Genomic DNA, 20,607 nt, shown 5'->3' with positions numbered 1-20,607 from the left:
ACCATCAGGCTTCCTCATAGTGTCCAACCAGTTCTGCTGACTGGGAGAGCAAAAATACTTTAGGTTAATAGCAAACCTTGCTGTGATGCAGAAAGGTTTTCATTCTCTCATGATATTCACAGAGAGTTTTCCTGTCACCACTATTCCCTTTTGCACCTGGCCAAATTTATTTTCTAAAGCAGTGATCTAATGAGAAACTCATAAGCAAAGGAGGTATGGTGATGATCCCATGCTGAACCAGTGCTCACTGAATAGACAGCTCTATTAAGCAACTGGTAAGTCAGTGCCAAAAACCACTCTTGGATTCTTCAACAGCCAAAGCAAATGACAGAAAAAGGCACATCTTTAGGCCATATATACTTAGATGAAATCAGGAAGCCCAGTTTCAATCCAAGAAAAGCAATGATTTGTCAAGGGTAATTCTAAAGACTTTGGTAGCTCCAGAATTTTATTCACAGCACAGAGGCCCTATCATAAACTAAATTTTGTCATTATAGATGTAAAGAGCTTGTCTCTGGCTAACATCTTCCAATGAATAATGAATCTCTCATGCTGGGGAACCTTGTGTATTTAGGAAACTTACAGCTTTGTATTAGGAAAATAAAGCAACATAGTTCATTGCACCACTTTGAACAGCTGTGTTTCAACTTTTGCATATAGCTTTAATGACCACTGATAATACAAAGGCACCAGCCATTCTTGCCCAGGACTGTGGAGAGACTGGCAGAGGGTCACAGCCAAAGCATCTCTGGGTGGAGCAGAACTGGAAGATTTGTACAATCTGAGGCACTGCAGAGAGATGGGCTGATGACAGGAGTGATGCCAGAACAAGCAGGTGGAGGTGCAGCAGACTTACCATTTGAAACCTGAACATCTCCTACTTTGCCAAAAAAAAAAAAAAAAAAAAAAAAGTTTTGCAAGTCTGGGCCATTTTCAAGAAAAACTGAATGCAAAGTGGACAGTGACGTCCTTGTACAGAAGACAAAGACTTTCTGGTTATTATTCTGCTGATGAAGGAACAGTATGAACCAAAGAGGGAAAAACACACCACCACATTTCTACAAGAAAACAATTAACAGTCTTAATGCTTTGGAACAGTATTGCCAAATGATAATTCTTGGATGGTCCTTTCTCCAGTTTCTGCAGCAGGAAGAGCAGGGTTAAAAAAATAAAACAACATGGGAATGAATGGGAGAATACCCTGACACAACAAGGACCCTTCAACAGCTCCTGTTTATTTTTCAGCTGATTGGCTTCTCCAGTCACAATGACATTATGTAGCTAATCTGTTCTCTTCATACTCTGCACCAAAATGCAGAGTACTTGCATTGCTTACAGTTAGCTCAGTGACAGTTCTGGCCAATGAACACACAAAGGAAGAGCAAGGACAATATATACTAAGAATTCAGCAGTACTGAGGAAAATTCTAATCCTACTAAATTTGGCAGCACAAATCTCTTATGTAACCTGTGATTTAGAGGACAGGCTGATCATCTGGGTGTATTACTGTGTTCTTCTCAGTACATTAAACAAAATTGGCAATTTTTCATTACAAATTTTGTTTTTCACTGCATAATGTCTCAGGAAAGACATCCCATGCTTACAAAACATTTTTAGCATCAACAATATGCTTTTATATATGACAATTCAATTATACAGAGGGTGTATATAAGTTTAATAGCTACCCTTAAGCGCTTCTCTGTCAAGGCTGCCTTGAAGTGTGGTACATCTCTGAGGTTCACGAGATGGATGGCTTGTGATCTACATTTAAAGCAGTGAGACTACAAAAGAATGCTTGGAAAATGAGGTTTTCTGAAAGTTGAGTATTATATCAGCAAAACTGACAGATCTCTGGAACTGATACTCTCATGAAACTGAGGAGCTTTGAGAGCTATAGATGAAAGATCCAGAGTGTGTAAAAACCCCCAGAAAAACAGAAGTTTATATCCACCATTAAAAAAACCCCACCAAATCAAAACCTGTCCTTTTACAACAAAAACAGTTTCTAACATGCAAAAGCAGCTGTCCAGTAATAAGACAAATGTAAAAAATAGGACAAATGTAAAAAAGCTCAATTCACAAAAAAATTATGAACCAAGCATCACATTATTTTAATTCCTGTTGTTCTTCAGTCTTCAATACATCCTTCAAAAGGAAGAATTAATTCAATGCCAATATTTATAGAGTGCAATAAACATTCAATTCATGCCAATTCATTCAAGAATTATGATGTCATGTGTTTGAAATACAGATACTGGCCAGTTTTAGGAAGAGAAGTTTTATTCACAGAATAGCAAAAATCAATCAATCCTACAGCACATATCCATAAAGGGTGAAGAGTTCAAGGATTATTGGAGAACCTGCCACCTGAAATTGTCACACACACTGCTGACAAGATTTGCTGCGAAGCTTGAAGCCAATTACCGACATTCAGATTTTCATTCATACAGATTTTCTTCTCACCCATATAAAGAATGTGTCATAGAGATATACACTAATATGGGAATTCCTTGCTGTGCTTGGAAACAAGTGGCCAACAGCAAGTTATCACCAGCTAGCTAATCCATGTACCTCCATGCAGTTGTTACAGTAGGAGAAGCTTTTGCAATGCAAAGAGAGCATTCCTCTCTTTGGGGAGGCCCAGCTCATTCCATTAACCTGACAAAGCTTCTCAGCAAACATAAAATGCCAAAAATAATTACCTCTTTAGCAACTGCAGGAGGCCAACATATTTGAATGAGAAACTTTGGTGATAAATGCTCAAAAATTGATAGATAAGGATGACAGGAAATATCAGACAATCCCCTTTAGAGGGCTACTTGTAGCACAACTACTGCATGGCAGGAAGGCAACAACAAAGAAGATAATAATAAGCCCAGTGTTCTTCATTTTGCCCTACAGAAAGAACAGCAAATTTTTTTTCAGTTTCCATTAGTCATGTACTTTCCTCTGTAATAATATGAGAACAAAAGGAAACCCAGAACAGAATCTGTTCATAGGGAAATTCCCATTGATAGCTTTTCTGTTACAGTTGAAAGACAGTTGCAGAAGCATGAAATTGCCAAGAGGAGATTGCAGGGGAGTAAACACTTAAATAGGTCTAGTAAAAACTTCACCATGCATTAAGAATTAATAATTATTTGCCCTAAATTAAGAATGAATTAAAAAATAACCATGAATTAAGAATGAATAATCCTTTTTCTTAAAATATATGCAAAGGAGCAATTATTATGCTCCATAACAGGAATTGCTTCAATATACAGAAACTAAGCAAAAGACAAAAGCATTGCAGAGCCACAGTCAGCCTCTCATGTTCAGAGACTGACTCCTTGTATCAAACCAGAGCTGAGAAGCAGGGAGCCTGCTTTGATCTTTTAAATTTGACATGTATATAAGCAATTACATCACAGAACTCAACCCCAGTATTTAAAAGACAGACTACCTTAGAATATTATATGACTGAGATATTTAGAAATTGATGCTCATTATTTTATTGCCTTGGGCCACCTGATACCATATGTAAAGTCTCCTTGGAGGCTAACAAGGGAATAGCTGATCAGTCCTAAAGCCTGTGCTGGTTTTGGATGGGGTGGAGCTCGTTTCCTTCACTGTTAGTGGGTTATTGGGGCTGTGTTCTGGATTTGTGCTGAACACAGAGTTGATAATACAGAGATGTTTTTGTTATTGCTGAGCAGGCTTACACAGAGCCAAGGCCTTTTCTGCCTTTTGCACTGCCACAATGGGAAGGAAGCTGGGGCTGTCTGGGAGGCTGGGAGGAGATACAGCCAGGACAGGTGACCCCAATGGACCAAAGGGATATTCCAGACCATCTGACACCATGCTCAGTGTATAAAGTGGGAGGAAGAGGAGAAAGGGGGGACATTCTGAGTGATCAGTTTGTCTTCCCAAGAAACCATAATGGGGGATGGGGCCCTGCTCTCCTGAAGATGGCTGAACACCTGCCTGCCCATGGGAAGTAGTGAACTAATTCCCTTTCCCTATTCAACTGTCTTTATCCCACGTTTTCAGGCTTTTCCCCTTCTAATTCTCTCCCCAGTCCTGATGGTGTGGGAGTGAGGGAGCGGCAGTGAGACTTGGTTGCTGGCTGGGGCTAAACCATAACAATGCCAAAGAAAGAACTGGCAGGGCAACACACCAGATTTCACTAGCTTAAAAATTTGTGATTTAACCAACCATACTGTAGGCAGAAACAAAATACAAAAGGACAATTGCACTAAAATCTGAAGAGCAAGGTCATAACAGTTTGGGATGAGAATAATTATAAATACTTATAGGCATACAACTAAATGAAGATACTTTAATGAGTTGATGCAAGTTCGTATTTTATACATCTACAAAATATTACCATGAGACAAGCAGAAGACTTGAGATAGGGAAAAAAAAAAGTATTCATCTCAAAATCTCTGTTCTGATGGTAATCTAGTTTCAACCCATTGGATCTTCTTCCCTTTGGACTCTAACAGTTGCTAAAAGCCATTACCTTTAAATACCAGTTAATATTAGTGCTAAAACAACAATAATCAAACATTATGTACATTTTAGGCAAGCAGGCTGTCTTTACCTCTCATTCCAAGTACTATCTTCCAGAAAGTAATATTCACAAATCATTTTAGAGAAAAGTTACTGTACAAAGACACAGAAGGTAAAGTTCATAAAAAGACTAGTCAGCACAATTAGACAGATGTTTGCTTGTAGTTCTTCGTATCCAAGACCTTCTTGCCACACATTGAGCAGATGCCTATAAACACACAAAGTGTGTAAATTATTTTAAAATTATTAAAATCTTTTCTCAAAACAGTTACTATGTTTTTGTAAGCATCTTTCTCAAGAAATTGTTCAAATGAGCTCTTATTAGCAATCTATCTGTTCTCAATAGATACTACAAACTTAGAAGTAATATTGTAACTTCTAATACAAATTAATATGTGCAGCGTGTGTGTAATCCTTTCACTGAAGAAAATAAGCTCTATTTTGAGAGCATTATCATTCACAATACTAGTGGAAGCCTCTATAATTTGCAGGAATGCCTGAAGAGAGCCAGGAAAGGCTCACTTCTGACAAAAAGGTAAAAATGGTGCATTGTTAATTGGTTTAAGTCCTGTACACAAAAAAGGCCTGAGATGGACAGACAGTAGCAGAACTAAGAAAATACAGTCGCCAACAAACTGACTGCTAAATGGGTCACTCACAGGTGGGATGCTTCAGAGAACTGAGAAAGTTTAGAACATGTTTTCATAGAATAAAGGTATTCATAGAGCAGAGTGAAAACCAATGAACACCAAGAATACTTGAGAGTTGAAGTGATGAACACTGATGTCCCAAAGCACTTTGTCCTAAACTGTAAGAGTGTCAAGTCAAAAGACCAGAGCACCAAAATGTACACAAGTTGGACAGAGGGGTGGGTTGTCTCAATCTTTCCCTCTCCTTTCAAAGCAGAAAGGTGCTAAGTCTTTTATCTGGTAGGACCACACCTCAATTTACACAAACATTCACCTGCAGAGAAAAAAATGGCATCTACTGCTGCTTCCTCCAAATTGAGCGCTTTCATATACTGACATCATGACTGGACATGTATCCAGCAGTCTATTAGGGAAGAGAACATCAGGGAACATGGCACATGATTTATTCTGGAGACCAAAATTCAGCCCACTAAATATTGACTTCAGGTCTAAACTAAGGATTAATTAACTTGAGATTGCCTCTCAATTTCAGAGATATGCAAAAGCTGAAGCACTGAGCTGTACGACTGCATTTGCTTCAAAAAGTATGCCCTAATGACATCTTTGATAGTCAGAGCTAGAACCTTAGAAAGTTCTTAATTTTATGAAAAAAACAGGTTCAGCCTGGAAAAATACACAAACAGACAAAGATCAAATCTGAAGCCCACCCAAACCAGATACAAATTTAAGAAAGAGTACAAGGTTCTACTGAATGGGGTTCAGGCAGCCCTCTGGGGAGGACCTAGCAGGCAACATTCCTACAGCAGGCTGCTAAACCACTGACTCAGTGACACAGCACATACGTATTGAACAACTAATTTCATAAACAAAGCTTACTACTGGTGAGCTGTAGCTCTACACCTAAAAATCAGTTCACCTCACGTGCTGTTAGAACTCTTCGGCATTAAATCATGTAACTGACATCATGATGCTTTTTTCCATCCAGGAATTTTAGATTTAGCTATTATAAAAATGGGAGAGAAGAGACCAGCATGGGACTGCAACAAGAAACTGAGTTTTAGAAGACTGGGGTTGCTTGGGATTTTGATAAAAATCAAACTTGTTAGATGACAGTTCTGTATGCAATTGCCAAGATTAAGTTTCCAAATGTACTGATTCAGACACCAGAAACATTCCAAAAGAAGAAGAATTACAGAATGATAACAGTTTAAAAGAATCTCCTTCAGTCTCTAGTCCTGCCCCACTCAAAACAGCCAACTTGGATAAGAAAGAACAGTCCTGGCTCAGGGCTGTTCAAGCCATTCCCTGAATAACTGCTTTGAAAATTCCACAGCCCCTGATGGTACCTGCTACCAGAGTATTTGATCACTCCCAGACTGAAAAATTGCTTTCCTTGTATGTAATTAGAACTTTCTACACTCTAACCTATGTACATTATTTCCTATTCCATTACTGTGTACCTTAGAATCTGACTCCATGTTCCCTGTGCCTGCCTATCAGTAGCTGAAGATAGCAAATAAATCTCATCTTAAGCTTCTCTTCATAAATACAAATTTAAGCATTGTACCTCCTCTCTTGTCCCAAGCCAAACTGTGGTATTTTGGCACTCAGTGAAACTCACCTTTTTTATAGGCACATCCTTGACAATAGTGGGACCCTGGCTGGTGGACAGAACTCTTACAAATCCGACATATTGCAAATTTGTTCTTGCCATAAGGATCAAACCTGGGAAAAAGAAAAAGTACTTTATTTATACTCCTTGAAATGAAGTCTTTTTTCTGCCTCATCCTAAAAAGTCTAAGCCAGAGGGTGCAGTCACAAACTCCAGCAGAAACTGTAATTTAGGAAAGGGACATACAAGAACTATTTCTAAGAGGCTACACAAAGTATCCGGAAAAGCTGCCACTTTCCCCATTAAGAGATATTTCTTCCATCACAGACAACAACTTCATGAAAGCAGAACTTAAAATGTTTATTTTTATTAAGATACTACATGACTTTGAGCTTAAACACCTCCCAGCAGCATCTTGGCCCCTTGCAAACAGAAAGTTCTGCAGACATGAAGGAAATGCTCAAGAGATTATCCTGGCAATATCAGCACAGAAAATAGGTATTCTTGGCTTCTCTCCTACAAAAGCATGAAATCCTAGCAATTCCAGTGAAAACTGCAGTAAAATACTCTATGACTGAGCAGAAAGCACCCATTAAATACGTATGGACATATTTTTACCAACAAATCAAATACCATCATCCCCGCAATTTTAATTTATGAAGTGTATTTTGGACAAGTTTGGAGCAGTTGCCCAGCTATGCAGAAAACAGGCCTCAGTTAGTTTGCTAACTGATGTTCTTAGCCAAACTCAGTGTAAAGTACTAACCTTGCCTTCTTTGAGGTCAATGCCTTGTTTTCATTTAATTTACGACCACCGCTTTCTACAAAAAAAAACAATAACCCCGTTTCAGGCATACTTTAAAAATCTTCATTTACAACTTTTACACATATGCAAATAAAGTCACAAAGAGAGAAAAAATATTCAGCACAGCATTATGGGACAGGGTAACAACACACTATTGTCCATGCAAGAAGGAAAAAAACCAGAAAACAAAACTACACAAATTCAATACTGAAGAGTTCTGAACAAATAAATTCCCAATGCATTAAATCAGTGTGGGAGGCTGATTAAGTACATGACTTAATATTTATATTTAATATTTGGACTTAAGATGTTAATATAGCTCAGGTGCTCAGCTGGCTTTATAACGCCTCAAAACCAAGCTGCTAAACCTTGTTGAGGTTACCTGTAGTGTTTCTTGCACCATCTTTCCATGTATCAGGAGTGATCACCGTTCCAAGCTTCTTCTCACCTACATAAGGAAACATTACAAAGGACAAAAACTCAGGAGCACAGAGTCAATTAGGTGGGAAAAGCCCTCTGAATTCATCGAGTCCAACCTGTGACCGATCACCACTATGTAACTGGACCTTGGCACCGAGTGCCATGCCCAGTCTTTCCTGAAGCACCTTCAGGGACAGTGACTCCACCCCCTTCCTGGGCAGCCCATTCCCATGCCTCATCTCCATGACTCAATGAAGAAATTCTTCTGAATGTCCAACCTAACCATCCCCTGGCCCAGTTTAAGACAATGTCCTCTTGTCCTGTGGCTTGTTGCCCGGCAGAAGAGGCCGTTCCCCACCTGGCTACAACCTCCTTCCAGGGAGTTGAAGAGGGCAATAAAGCCATTCCTGAGCCTCCTCCTCTCCAGACGAAACAACCCCAACACCCTCGGCCGCTCCCCACCAAACCTTGTGCTCCAGACCCTTCACCACCACTGCTGCCCTTCTATGGACCCGCTCCGCCACCTCAGTGTCCTTTTTGTAGTGAGAGGCCCAAAACTGAACACAGCACCCGAGATGCGGCCTCACCAGCGCCGAGTACAGCGGGACAATCACTGCCCTGGTCCTGCTGCTCACGCTACTTCTGACACAGGACAGAATCATTTAAACTATGCACATTAATACGCTCCACAGGCGGAGAACGACAGCTCACACAGGGCCCTACCGGGAACCGCCACCCGAGGCCTGCCCTGAGCAGCCCGGGACCCGCGGATGCTGCTCCGCTCAGGGCCACCCTAGATCCCCGCGGGCAGGGCAGGGCAGGGCCCCGCGGGTGGGACAGGGCCCCCCGTACTCACACTTGTCGCAGACCATGGCGGCCCCTCCACAGCCGCCGCCGCTTCCGGCACCGCCCCGGAAGTGCCGCCGGCCGGGCCCCGCCGCCTTCCGCTGCCGGGCGGCGCCGCGCGCTCCGCGGTAAGAGGCGGGAGCGGCGCCCGCGGCCCGCGCGGGGTTTGGTTTCTTGAACAAACGCTGTTTCCTGCCCCAAAAATCCTCTCCTTCGCCCCCAGCCCGGGCCCAGAGCTCTGCCCTGCGCGTCGCGGCCGGGGAAGATGCTGCCGCGGCGTGTCGGTGACGGGGCGGGACTCGGTGTGTTACAGGTGCGGCTGCCCGGACGCCATGAGGGAGGCGGAGGTCAGGAGGCTCCTGGCTGCCAACCTGCTCTGCGCTCTGGCCATCGTCCTGACCGCCGTGGCCCCGGCTTTCTTCCTGGACGGATTCAGCGTCCTGGGAACGCACCTCACGTGGCTGTGTGTTTGTTCTGTTTGTGTTGCTACCCTTAATATAATCTTGCACTTAGTCCTTAAACCAAATCAGTCTCCTAAGAGACGTTCCTTTGCTCACAAGGTAAGATTTTTTTTCATTCTTAAGTTGTTACCAGGCAATACAGAGGGAAGCAAATTATCTGAAATAATCAAATGAGAAAGAAGACAATTTTTGATGGTGAATTATTCCCATTTTCCATTAGTCAGTTGAGTGTAGCACCTTTTGAAACAATTTTTTCAGTATTTTCATGATGTTAAGCTTTCTCTACCTGCAAATAACCTGTTCAGGTGAGTGAGACTATGCTTTCCCGTTTCTTGTCAGTGCAGCGTTGTTTGTAGTCCCAAGAATTTGCGTGGTGGAAAAACCTGGCAAAGTTAAATGGCACAGAACTCATTTTGTAGTCCAGGCCTGGCTTATCTTCTTGATAAGTGGGTATACCAGGAAAAAATGTCATCACACGTTTCTCGTGTATAGTTGTAAGTTTGTAATAACTTTAAAAGGAAAAAAAAAAAAAAAAGTCAGAATCTGACACATAAAAGAGATGCTATGCTACATTTTAATGACTAAAAAAAAAAAATCTATGGAAAAGTATTAAAATGTCTGCATTTCCTTGTATGATGAAGTTAGGAAATTTGCATGCAGAAGAATCTAAAGTTGGGAGAAACTTTTTGTAGTTACAGTTTGCAACAGGGAGCACTAAAGATATGAATCCCAATGAAATACTTTGGAACAGAGTGATTTTGGAGCAGCACACGACTTACCCAGCAGTGAGGGAATACCCCAGAGATTTGAAGTCGGTGGGGATAGTCTTGTACTCCTGACTTGCTGAGCCAGGCAAGGTGTAGTCCTCTGAGGTGGTTTTTAAGCATTTAAGTTATCATCCCTGCCAGCATATCTTTGTGTGCAAAGCTTCTGTCAAGTTTTGCTGACCAAGGAGGATGTGAAATGCTCAAAACCATGATGGGAAGCAAGTGTTTTAACCATCTGTGATTTGAAAATGAAGCACACTTCATGTTCTAGGTGAGATTTCATCCCAGGAAATAAATATAGAAAGGAATAAATATAGGAAAATAAGGGTTCAAGGAAAGGTATGGATTTTGCATTGCTGACCTGATCAGAACAGACCTTACCAAACTGTTTATCCATAGTTTTTGCTTCTACATGATATAGTGAGTACCCAGAAGCTGTTGTTTAAGTTCATAGAAAATTATGTGTTTTGCAGACTTATAGAAAGTTATGGGTGTTTCTCAAATATATTCAGAATTTAAGATGCCAAGTTCAAAATGTAGTTTCAGTTAATGTAATTCTGATTCTTTATGTAGCAGACTTCTTTATATTGTAAGTTTTCTTGCTTTTTTGTTTTTTCACTTTTTGTGAGAGTTGGCTTTTAATGAATGGATATGACAGTCAGATGTAAAACAAAAGTGTAAAAATGTCCAATAAAATTACTTCTGGTTGTCTTGTAATTTCTGGTTATATTTTTTGTATGTTTGCCCTGTTTAATAGGATGCACCAAAAAAAATTGTAGGTGGAGTGTGATGGTTTTTAATTAATTATTTCAAGTATTAATATATGGAAAACTATTTTGAAATATGCTATGCTATCATATTGTACTGCAGCTGAAATTAAAGAAGTAATCAGAGTCCAATGCTCTTAATAAGATACAGACTGTGTGTGTTACTTATGTTCTGTTTTGAAGCATTATTCTGATATTTCATTGCTCTTTTTTAGATATCCAGATTTCTAAAATGCTGTATATACTTTTTCATGTCTTGCATACTGTTTCATGCGATTATTGTTCTTTATGGAGCACCTCTCATAGAGTAAGTCAGAAGACCCTCTCTTTCTCTAAATATTCTAAGGGGCAGCTCTCCTTGCAGATGTTGGTATAAGTACTTGTGTATTTTCTGGTACACTGGAAGTTAAGGGATCAGCTCCTAGCTGGGGGAAAAAAGGTGGCTGTTTCAGCTTTCTCTTGGGTTTGGGTTGGGTTTTTTTTGTTTGTTTCTCTGCTTGTTCAGTTGGTTGTTTTTTCTTTTTTTTTTTTTTTTTTTTTGAAGCCAGCTCTTGAAAGAGACTTCTGTAAATAAAAATTGTAACACAGTTACAAACAATTCCACTTACTTTAATTTTTATGTTAAGCATATGGGCACAAACATTTTTTGGAGCTTCATTTAGTCCTTTTCCCTGTAAGTTTCTAAACCACACATCTTGCCTGTCTTTCATCCTTTTGATATTAGTGTTTTAACTTTTATCAAAGTCTAAAGAAAGAAGTGTGAAGCAACCTGGATTTTGAGAGATACACTAGGTAGTTGGCTAACAATAGTTTCATGTAGTTTGCTTTCATGGTTGCTGTCACACCATGAAAAATAAATGGAATAATGAAGTAAGTATCCAAACATACTTCAGTTTAGAACTAATGATCTATGTAAGGTACACCTGGGGATTTTTAAAAATGTTACAGGTCTCAGGCATTTCAAAAAATCACTACATCTCACTCTTGAGATAACATCAGAACTCTATCCAGCTTCCTTTACTATTCTACAGAGTAAGAAGAAAATATTTTATTCTTTTATATGAGGTTTAAGAAAGCCCACATGCTTTCACAAGTTGAGTTAGAGGGACTTTTTTCTTCCTAAATCTTGGAATTTTTAGAACATTAGCAACCACCTCACTTACTTTTGTAATATTCGTTTTCTTTTTGTAGGTTAGTGACTGAGACGTTTTTGTTTGCAGTTCTTCTGTCTACATTTACTACTTTACAATGCTTGTGTTTGCTGGGACCAAACATACAGGCATGGATACGGGTATTTAGTAAAAATGGGTAAGTCCTAATCTAAAGTTTCTGATATTTCTCTGAATAGAAGCGGACAGAATTGGTGTAAAAAAATATATAATGGAATTTATGTAAAAAAAAAAACAAACTTCTTGGTTGATGGGTAGTTTTTGTATTTGTGACTACAGACATATAGAAGCTTTTCTGACAAAGATTTATTTGAAAGCAGTGATTCAGAAAAACAGCTTTTTATTTTTGGTGTTCAGATGCTAGATCTCACTCTATATGTCTTTGAAGGAAGTAAAATTTCCAGCACATATTCTACTGAAGTAAAAACATTGTGCAATTCTATATGATGGTTGTCAAATAAAGGGGAGACCTGACACTGAGCTGTGTGTGAAGAATCTTGCGCATGATCCAGCAGTACCTTCGTAAATACAACTTGTAAAGTAGGGATAGGAAGTCAAAACAAGCACTGTTTTAAACTTGAATATAATGTTGAAAATTACACATGAATTACTGTGTTCTTAATTATATAATATTAACCCCTACTCTTTTTTCAATATCAAAGAAAGCTGTTTTGAGTGTCAGAGTTTTCAAGCATTATTTTTTTCAGGAGTACATTCAAAGTAAAGCAAGCCTTCTAACCACATTTTCACCTCCCGTGGCAGCCATGGCACCAGCATCTATCAAGGATAATGTATTCTTCAGAAGATTTCCATTTCTTCTGCCTTTTGTCATTCCATAAATAGTAGCAGGTTGAAAGACTGGGACACTGAAACATAAAGAGGCTTCACATATGCTTGAGATGCAATGAGATTTTAATATTCATTCCCTTTTAAAAGTTTGTAATGGTGAAGTCTCAGAAGACAGCAAAAGGTTGTATTACACTGCTGACCTATGGAATTATTTTTGGTTTGCACTCCTATAGAGAAGGAGATTTTAATACTACTTTCAAGTATTAAATTCTGGTTTATCTCAGTTCTCAACTTACTGAAAAATATCTTGAATCTTTATTCAAGTGATTCACACTTGTTTTTTGCAGTGGAAGTGTAAATATACTGTAATAAAAGCAAGGAGTCATTTAGCCAAAATAAATCTTTGCTGATTCACGTGGTCATCTTTGGAGGTTTTGATCTGGAAATAACAGCTGAATTGAAGTAACAGATGTTTCATAATATCAGTCTGTCTTTGTGCCAGGTAGATTTTGAATGCCTGTTGATGTCTTTCTTTCCTAGTCTAGATCTTAATGCAATTTCGGCACAGTCATTGCATAGGAAGCAGTTGTCTTGTTTTGACACTTTTGCTGTGAGGATTTGTCAGTACTTCTTACTAGTGAGCCATGTGACATTATGTGAGAAAAATATTTATTATTAATGATGTTTGTTTGCACTTTGAGTGAATATAGACTACAAAGAAATATTGTAGCAGGTTTCTTTATGAATTGTAGCAAGCTGCTCATTTAAAAATAATCCTGTGTTTTTTCATTTGACCTCTTCCAATGACCCATTGGAACATCTTAGGTTTGGGCATGAGATGAGTGTAGACATGATACATTAGAAGGTTGTCTCTAACTTAACCATATGGAATGAGGTGGGACTGGTTAAATGGAAGAACAGGATGGTTAGGTGAAATCAACAGAGCTGCTTTCCTTGAAAGCACAGTTTAGGGAATTGAATTGCACAGGAGCAGTAAGCTTGAAAGTCTGATTAGGTATATAGCTTAGTATGAAAAAAAAATTTGGTTTTAAGTACCTGAGTGCAATTTAGACTTAAGTAACCTTAAGCCTACGTGCCCATAGAATGTGTGAGGAAAAGTAAGAGTATGTATTCTACATCACAAACCCTTCCATTCTTAGTTAGCTATAAATAGGGCCCTTTTCACTAATTCTGCATTTGGAAAGGGGTGGGCCCACACCAGCATCTCTGGGCTCCTTGCTCTGACATCTAGAATTGTGACTGATGTCAGTGTCATGGCACTGATCATGTGCTGTCATGTGCTGCTATGAGTGGTTAGAGGGAAGTAAAAGCTACAGAAAGGGTTATCAGCATTCATAGCAGCATGTGGCTGTTGTTTAAATAGTGTTTCAGTAGCTTAGCTGAAATAGCCTTCTGCATAAAAGTCTTTAAGAAACCAGTTTTCAATTGCCTTTTTTTTCTTTTCTCTCCTTTTAGAGACTGTTTCTTTCAAATCACTGCTCTGAGAAAGTGTGTTGAAATTTCTGGTATAATAGCAATTATAAGGTATTTTCCGTGTAGAAAAGAGGTTTTATTTGGATATTGCCAAAAAATAGTAAAAATCCATGACATTGGGGCTCCTTCCTGTTTTCATTATGCCTATTTTGTCACTGTGTTTGTGACCTGCATACTCTTGCAGACTTCAAATGTCCCTTGTAATTGTAGGCATCATCACACACCAAGGGCTGCTTAGTGTTTAGTCCTGCTGCAGCCAAGAATTCCAAATCTTGTCTATGAAGGAGCTGTCTCAGTAGGTTATTTTGTCAGCTAACCTCTTAATTCAAACATTATTTAAAGTGGAACTGAATGTATTGTTTTATTTAAAGGGGTTAAATAATTACTTTAGACTTTTAAAGACCTTTCTGCCACTAGTGTTCATTTATTATCTTAAACATTGCTACTTTTGACTGCAGCATTATCTTAGTTTAAATGAAAGAAATGTGGAAAATGCAAAGTTTATAAACATTGCTGCAGTTGTTAGTCTTATGCAAATGAGTAGTTTATGTGGTGGTTTAAAGAATACCTTCAAAAATCCCAATAAGTGTGAGTCATTCCAAGAAGAAAAGTGAATACTTAAATAATGACTTACTTTAGAAAGTAAGTAATTGCTCCTTCAGGATGATGCTGGAGGACACCTCAGGTTGTCTTTGGGTAGCCAGTCCCTGCTGCAGAGGGGTTCAATTAGCAGCTGAAATAGTTGCCAAACTGCCAATGGCTGTTTTTCACTTGGGCACCGTGCCTTGCTAATTCTGTTGTTTTGCATTTGGACTCAGTCTGATCTCTCCATATGGTACAGCAGTCTCTGGTGAATCTGCCACACACACACAACATGTCTTGTGAGGTTTAACTGTACCTCAGTCAGTCCTTGGTGTATTCTGTTGTCTCTTTCACTGCTTTAAGGTTGTTGTGAATGTTCTTTTCCTTGTTCTGCCTGACAGCTCTCTGCTCAGTTATTCATCTTCTGAAAATAATTCAAAATAATTTCCTGTGTGCAGACTCCTAAACAGTTTTCCAGTTACATCTGGACTTTTCTCTTCAATAAAAAGAATCTCGAACTGGTAGGATTGTGAACTAGAGTATTTTAAGTTAAAGGGTTCGTGTTATTGTAGAAGAAACAGTTCTGCTCAGAATCTCAACCTTACACTGTCAGTACTGTAGTCTGCAAGACCTTTTTTTCTGCAAACATTGAAAAATGTTTCCTTTAAATTTGTGAGCTGTTTGGTCAACAGCAAGTGAACAGTGTGTACTCTGAAGTAAAGAAATTTTATTCTCTTCAAAACCAAGTGTTTTGTCATCCAACCTAAACAGCACGTGCAAAGTTCAGAGTTTACTGTGCATCTAGTCTTTGAGCCATAAAAATGCTCTTTTTTTTTTCCTTTGTTAGCTGAAGCTAGGTGTACCTTTCTAATCTGAGATGTAGCAAACTTTAACTCAGATCTCCTACTGTACTGATTTGGAGCAATGATTCTAGCCTGGTTCTCCTGTCTTGAGACTGTGCCCTACTGCCTTCTGAGCTTCTGTTGCTCATTTCTTAATTGGTACCAAGTACCCAAATGTTCATGGCCTGAGCAAAGCAGAGTGATCAGAATGGTACATTGATGGTAGTAAGTGCTCATCTGTTAAACAGAAATCCAGCTTTTCAAAAACTTTTGAAATCAGTAGTGGCAGAAGGCTGTAAACTGAGGACTGAAGTAATTTAACATCTCTTAACAATGTCTGCCATGACTGGTAGTGTAAGAGTTCTTTAGTATGCAAAAAATTTATCCTGCAGCCAATGTACTTGAACTTGGATGCACTGCTACCAAAGGTCTCCAATGTGCAGTTACATTTACTTGCAGTGGTTCTTTTCAGTTGATGAAAACTTGTTTTGAAATATTCTCATAGAGGACTTCTATGTTAAATTTTGAATTGTTGTAGTCACCAAATATGTCTACAGCACAGAGTCCTTTGTGACGGTGCTTGTGCTTTTCTGTACAGTCCCACAGTATTCTTCCATGTCTGCCTCTCCCTGCAATGCACACAGTTAGTGAGATAGATTTATTTGCTCAGTCTAGCAGTGTTTCAAGGTAACATAAATTAGTTTTTGCAGTAAACATCTCAAGGAAAAAAAAATCCTGAAAGTGTGGTATAAAAAGATTGTAATTATAGCTAAATTATGCAACTTAGATTTTACTTCGAGTTTGTATGTTTTAGGAGAAACATGCATGCTGTTTATCAAATATGTGAATTTTTATGTCTGCTTGTAGCCTCAGAAATTTGGGGAGAAATCTGATCTAATTGTCTGACGTGGTAACTGCTGCTGTTGTTGAAAACTTTTATAACACACTTTTTACAGAGCTATGTCCATATGGGAAAGCAGTCTACAGATTACTTCTGTGTGCAGTGTACTTGGAGCTTGGTTTGGAGCATTTCCTATTCCTCTTGACTGGGATCGGCCTTGGCAGGTTAGTATCTACACCCTTACCATAAAGGTACAAAATACTAATTTTCTGGAGATGCATGCTACACAAAGATTGCTCTGAAGCTGTTCAGGTGTATTGTACTTGGTCATAAGCTGCTCCTACAGAGTTATGCCAAACTTTTAACAACTCATTGGAAACAATCTGTGCTTAGGGTGTAAGGAAGTAAAATGCATTATTTTTACTTCCAGTTTAAATAGGTTTTTTATTACATGCTTGTGAGTGTCTGTTGCATGCAAATTTTATAATGGAATAGAGCTCTAATGATTTGGACAAGAGTAAGCTAGACAAGCTGGAGGAGAAATGGGAAATGATGAAGATGGTTTCAAGTTTGTCTTCAGTCTAGTAGCTTTTATTGTTCACAGGTAGGGAAAGAAATGCTTTCCTGGTGTTTTAGCTCCCCTCTGTCTTCCATAAAAGCACTTAACAGAAGGTATTTAAAATGGATTTAGATCAGTTTGTGAAAATGGTATAGCCAAAGCACTGTACTAAACACTTGTGATTTCAAAGGAAGGCAAACATTAGCTTTTTAGTTGAACAAGAAAAAAATGTGAGGATGGCATTGCAAGTTCTATCTTTATGAATTCCAATGTTTATGCTAATTTCTTACTATGTTTTTTGGCATGGAGAAGTGATTCAATTAAACATAACTGAAGTCTGCAATTGCCTTAAAATGATGGCACTAGTAACAGCTTCTTCCTACATGTGCTCAGTGTTTCGTAACTTTGTCTGGTTACCAAACTCATACGCTCTTGGCTGAGTAGTGTCTACCAGGCCTGTTCTTAAGCAGATGGTTTCAGAGGTTTCTTCCAGAAATCAGTGTAACAGGCAGCTCATTTTCCTCTGTGATATTGTGGAGATGTTGTGCCTTACAGCTGCACTTAAAATGCATCTTCTGTAAATAGCTCACAGCCTTTATGCCATTAGTCTTTCATTGCAGTAGTGTAATTAGACATTAGAATTTGTATTTCAAAAATAATGGAGAAGTAGGTTAATATTTTAAGCAAAACATTTTCTTCCCTGAAAACACTTGGTTTATTCTTGCAAGATATTTTACCATCAATCTGGCATAGGTATGTGTTGGCATTAATTTATTGTTGACAGACATGAATGTCATCCAAAAATCAAGGGATTCACTGAAATGCAGTTTCCTATCTCCTTTACAAGTCTTTCTCACTTCCCTGTCCTGATGAGAGGCAAGCACTTCTTCCTTCCTCAGATGGGATTTTAAAGTAGCATGTCTCATCCGGCAGGTTTTGTTTTATTCTCAAAATCTCAGACTTTGCTAATGTGCTGCGTATAAAACCTTCACCTTTTATGCACCAATGATATTAGGAAGACTTTGGTCAGAGGGCTCTGATTAACAAAACAAAGACACTAACAGCTGAAGAAAGATGCTTTAGGTAGAGTTAGTTCTTAGCTTTTGGTCCATTCCCGCACTTTCCAATAGTGGGAGACACAAGTTTGATAATTGCCTGAAAACTTCTGCTGTTCGAAAAGTCTTCCAAGTTAATAAAAGACAAACATGACTGAAAATTTAGCTCTGTAATCTACACTTCAACATCTAAAATTATACTATATGACTCCTCAGAACAGTAAAGCATCTGCAGAAACTTCAGATACCCAAACTTGTCACTGGCTGTTTCTGGGTGTCAATGCTCCCCAGTGCTCCCTGAGTGTCTGCAATTTCCCTTTTCCTTCAGCATCTCCACCCTCATTTCTGACATACTCCTGATACCAAAGTTAGCAGGGGAGAGTTTATGACTCAAGTTCTACATCAAAGATGTTTTGCCTAGATCAAGAGCATGTGCTGCTGTTCTTTCCCTTCCCCTCATTTTTCCCATCCTCACTTCTCCATCTTACATATTATAGAGTTTTAAATAGTGGGATGGGGAAAGAAGTTTTTTGTTCCACTTTGAGTCTGACAACTTGATCTTTAGTGATGTGGGCAGTTCAAGAGCAGCCATAGAGAGTTTGCTTATCAGTCCTGCAACTGAAAACTGCAGTTTTAAAGGCTAATTTTTTAAGATCTGCTGTATTAGGGGAGATTTAGAAAGTTCTTGTTAAAATGTAATGTAGTTTTTACAAGTCCAGTTGTTTCAGCAGAGCAACACAGTGAAGCACCAAAATTGTAACAGGTCTTGAAGGCAGAAATCAACCTCTTTAAAATAGCTTGTCAAGGATCCTGCTCACAACTCTCAGAAGTTTTCAATCACCTAATTATAATCTAATATTTTTGTGAAGGTGATCTCTTAAATATTGGTCACTAAACCATAGAAGTGGGGGCAGTGTCCTGGCCAGGCATTTTCAGTATATGCCCAGGAAACACTGCTTCCCAGCTTGCCCTGCTCAGGCAAGAGGTATATTGAGATATATTGTAAATCAGGTTCTGGGGAAACACAACTTCATGCAACAGCTGATGACTTTTGTCTTTCTCTTTCTGCTGAACAGTATGGATTCAGCAGCCCAGGTATTGCATGTAGTAGCTGCATGGCTGTCTCAGAAATCATCAGAACCAAGAGACATTTCTGTTCTTCAGAAGTTCACTGGGCACTGGCACAAAGCCCCTTTTTGCAAGAGTATTCCTTTTGCTACCTGATGTCAGGTGATTACAGAAACTCATAGTGAATTCTTTCCCTGTAACAATAAAAGAGAAATGCTTTCTGTGTTGTCTTCAAGTTCAGACAGGGAAAAGAAGAATGATCCTCAGAAAAGTCTGCTGTTGTTGCAGATCTGTTTAGTTTATGAAGAAGATCTTAAGTGCTGATTGCCCCTAAGTGACCTATTAGGTCCCAAGCAACATCTGAAAAAAATAATGTAGATCTTAATGTGACTTAAAAGTAATCAGAACCCAGTCAAAACCAGATTACTTTTAGACATCTGCATGAGTAAAGTATTAAGCTGTCATGCTTCTGACATCAGCTGTTTCTCGCATTAGCCTAAAAACAGAGAGCTTGAGGATTACAGTTTTGGATTTACCCTTTTCCTATCCAAAAATGGACTCAAATAGAACAGCTTAGTCGTTGAACTTAAGACCAGCTTCTGAGATAAAAAGAGGTTTCATTTAGTGATTGTTTTCCTTTTTGTATTTTAGCCTTTGTGCTGTAAACAATTTTTATTTTGATCTGTAGTGGAAGTGCTTTAAAGCAGAAAATGTGGTTTAAATCTTATTACTTGAGGAGGACTAAAGTGGTATTATTATTTTAGAGAGCAGTGTTAAGGCCTTTAAGCTTGTTTACTGCAAAATCTGGTTCTGATGTTTGTATTGATTATAGTTAATATTTGTGGTGTAACAACATTGCAATAGAAACATAGCTGCATTGCTACCTGTAACTTCAGACAGTTCATTATTGGCAGATTGTCTCAGAAAAGGTTAAATTGGTGCTACAAGAACTGGATGGATCAGCAATAATTGAGAAATATCACGTGATAAAGCAAACCAAAGGGGTTTTGCTGTTGCCTTTGGGCTCTGTCTGTAGCTCTGGAATGTCAAAAGTTGTCAAAACCACAAAATATCCAGCTGGTACAGAAATGCTGTGAGTTTGGGATGAAAAATGCTATTGATTTAGCTTTGTTAGAACAATATAATATAAAACAAGGTACACAGAAAAAGTCACTGTGTCTTGAATTGGCATATTTTTCCACTTGATTGGGATTTAGCACTTAATCAAATCTGGTGTGTACACTTTAAACTGTAGATAGTTTAGGAGTGTCTACAGTCAACTTTTAAATTGAAAAATCATTCACAAATGGTAGAATGTAATGCTGCTTC

General features: G+C 38.7%; 3 protein-coding genes across 3 annotated transcripts in view; 1 reads left to right on the top strand and 2 right to left on the bottom strand.

Annotated features, from left to right (window-relative positions):
* The window catches only part of SOCS5 (suppressor of cytokine signaling 5), an 81,594-nt gene extending 73,995 nt beyond the window's left edge, over window positions 1–7,599 (bottom strand). Inside the window, exons 1-2 of the mRNA XM_059841209.1 lie at window positions 7,580–7,599; window positions 6,823–6,926 (exon numbers count right to left, since the gene is read on the bottom strand). The gene's annotated coding sequence lies outside the window, so the exon portion shown is untranslated. The remainder of the gene's footprint in view (window positions 1–6,822; window positions 6,927–7,579) is intronic.
* CRIPT (CXXC repeat containing interactor of PDZ3 domain) lies at window positions 2,263–9,048 on the bottom strand. Its single transcript, XM_059841215.1, has 5 exons — window positions 8,895–9,048; window positions 8,001–8,066; window positions 7,580–7,634; window positions 6,823–6,926; window positions 2,263–4,759 (listed from the first exon to the last, which is right to left on the bottom strand). The coding sequence occupies exons 1-5, from the start codon at window positions 8,908–8,910 to the stop codon at window positions 4,695–4,697; spliced, it is 306 nt and encodes a 101-aa protein (XP_059697198.1). The 5' UTR covers window positions 8,911–9,048; the 3' UTR covers window positions 2,263–4,694.
* The window catches only part of PIGF (phosphatidylinositol glycan anchor biosynthesis class F), a 25,152-nt gene continuing 13,512 nt past the window's right edge, over window positions 8,968–20,607 (top strand). The window contains exons 1-5 of the mRNA XM_059841212.1: window positions 8,968–9,012; window positions 9,198–9,444; window positions 11,095–11,186; window positions 12,071–12,187; window positions 16,712–16,820. Coding sequence (XP_059697195.1) covers window positions 9,217–9,444; window positions 11,095–11,186; window positions 12,071–12,187; window positions 16,712–16,820 — 546 coding nt within the window. The 5' untranslated portion in view covers window positions 8,968–9,012; window positions 9,198–9,216. The remainder of the gene's footprint in view (window positions 9,013–9,197; window positions 9,445–11,094; window positions 11,187–12,070; window positions 12,188–16,711; window positions 16,821–20,607) is intronic.

Source organism: Haemorhous mexicanus, chromosome 3 (assembly GCF_027477595.1).
Source record: "Haemorhous mexicanus isolate bHaeMex1 chromosome 3, bHaeMex1.pri, whole genome shotgun sequence".
Taxonomy (NCBI): domain Eukaryota; kingdom Metazoa; phylum Chordata; class Aves; order Passeriformes; family Fringillidae; genus Haemorhous; species Haemorhous mexicanus.
This window is presented reverse-complemented; position numbering and strand designations above follow the sequence as displayed.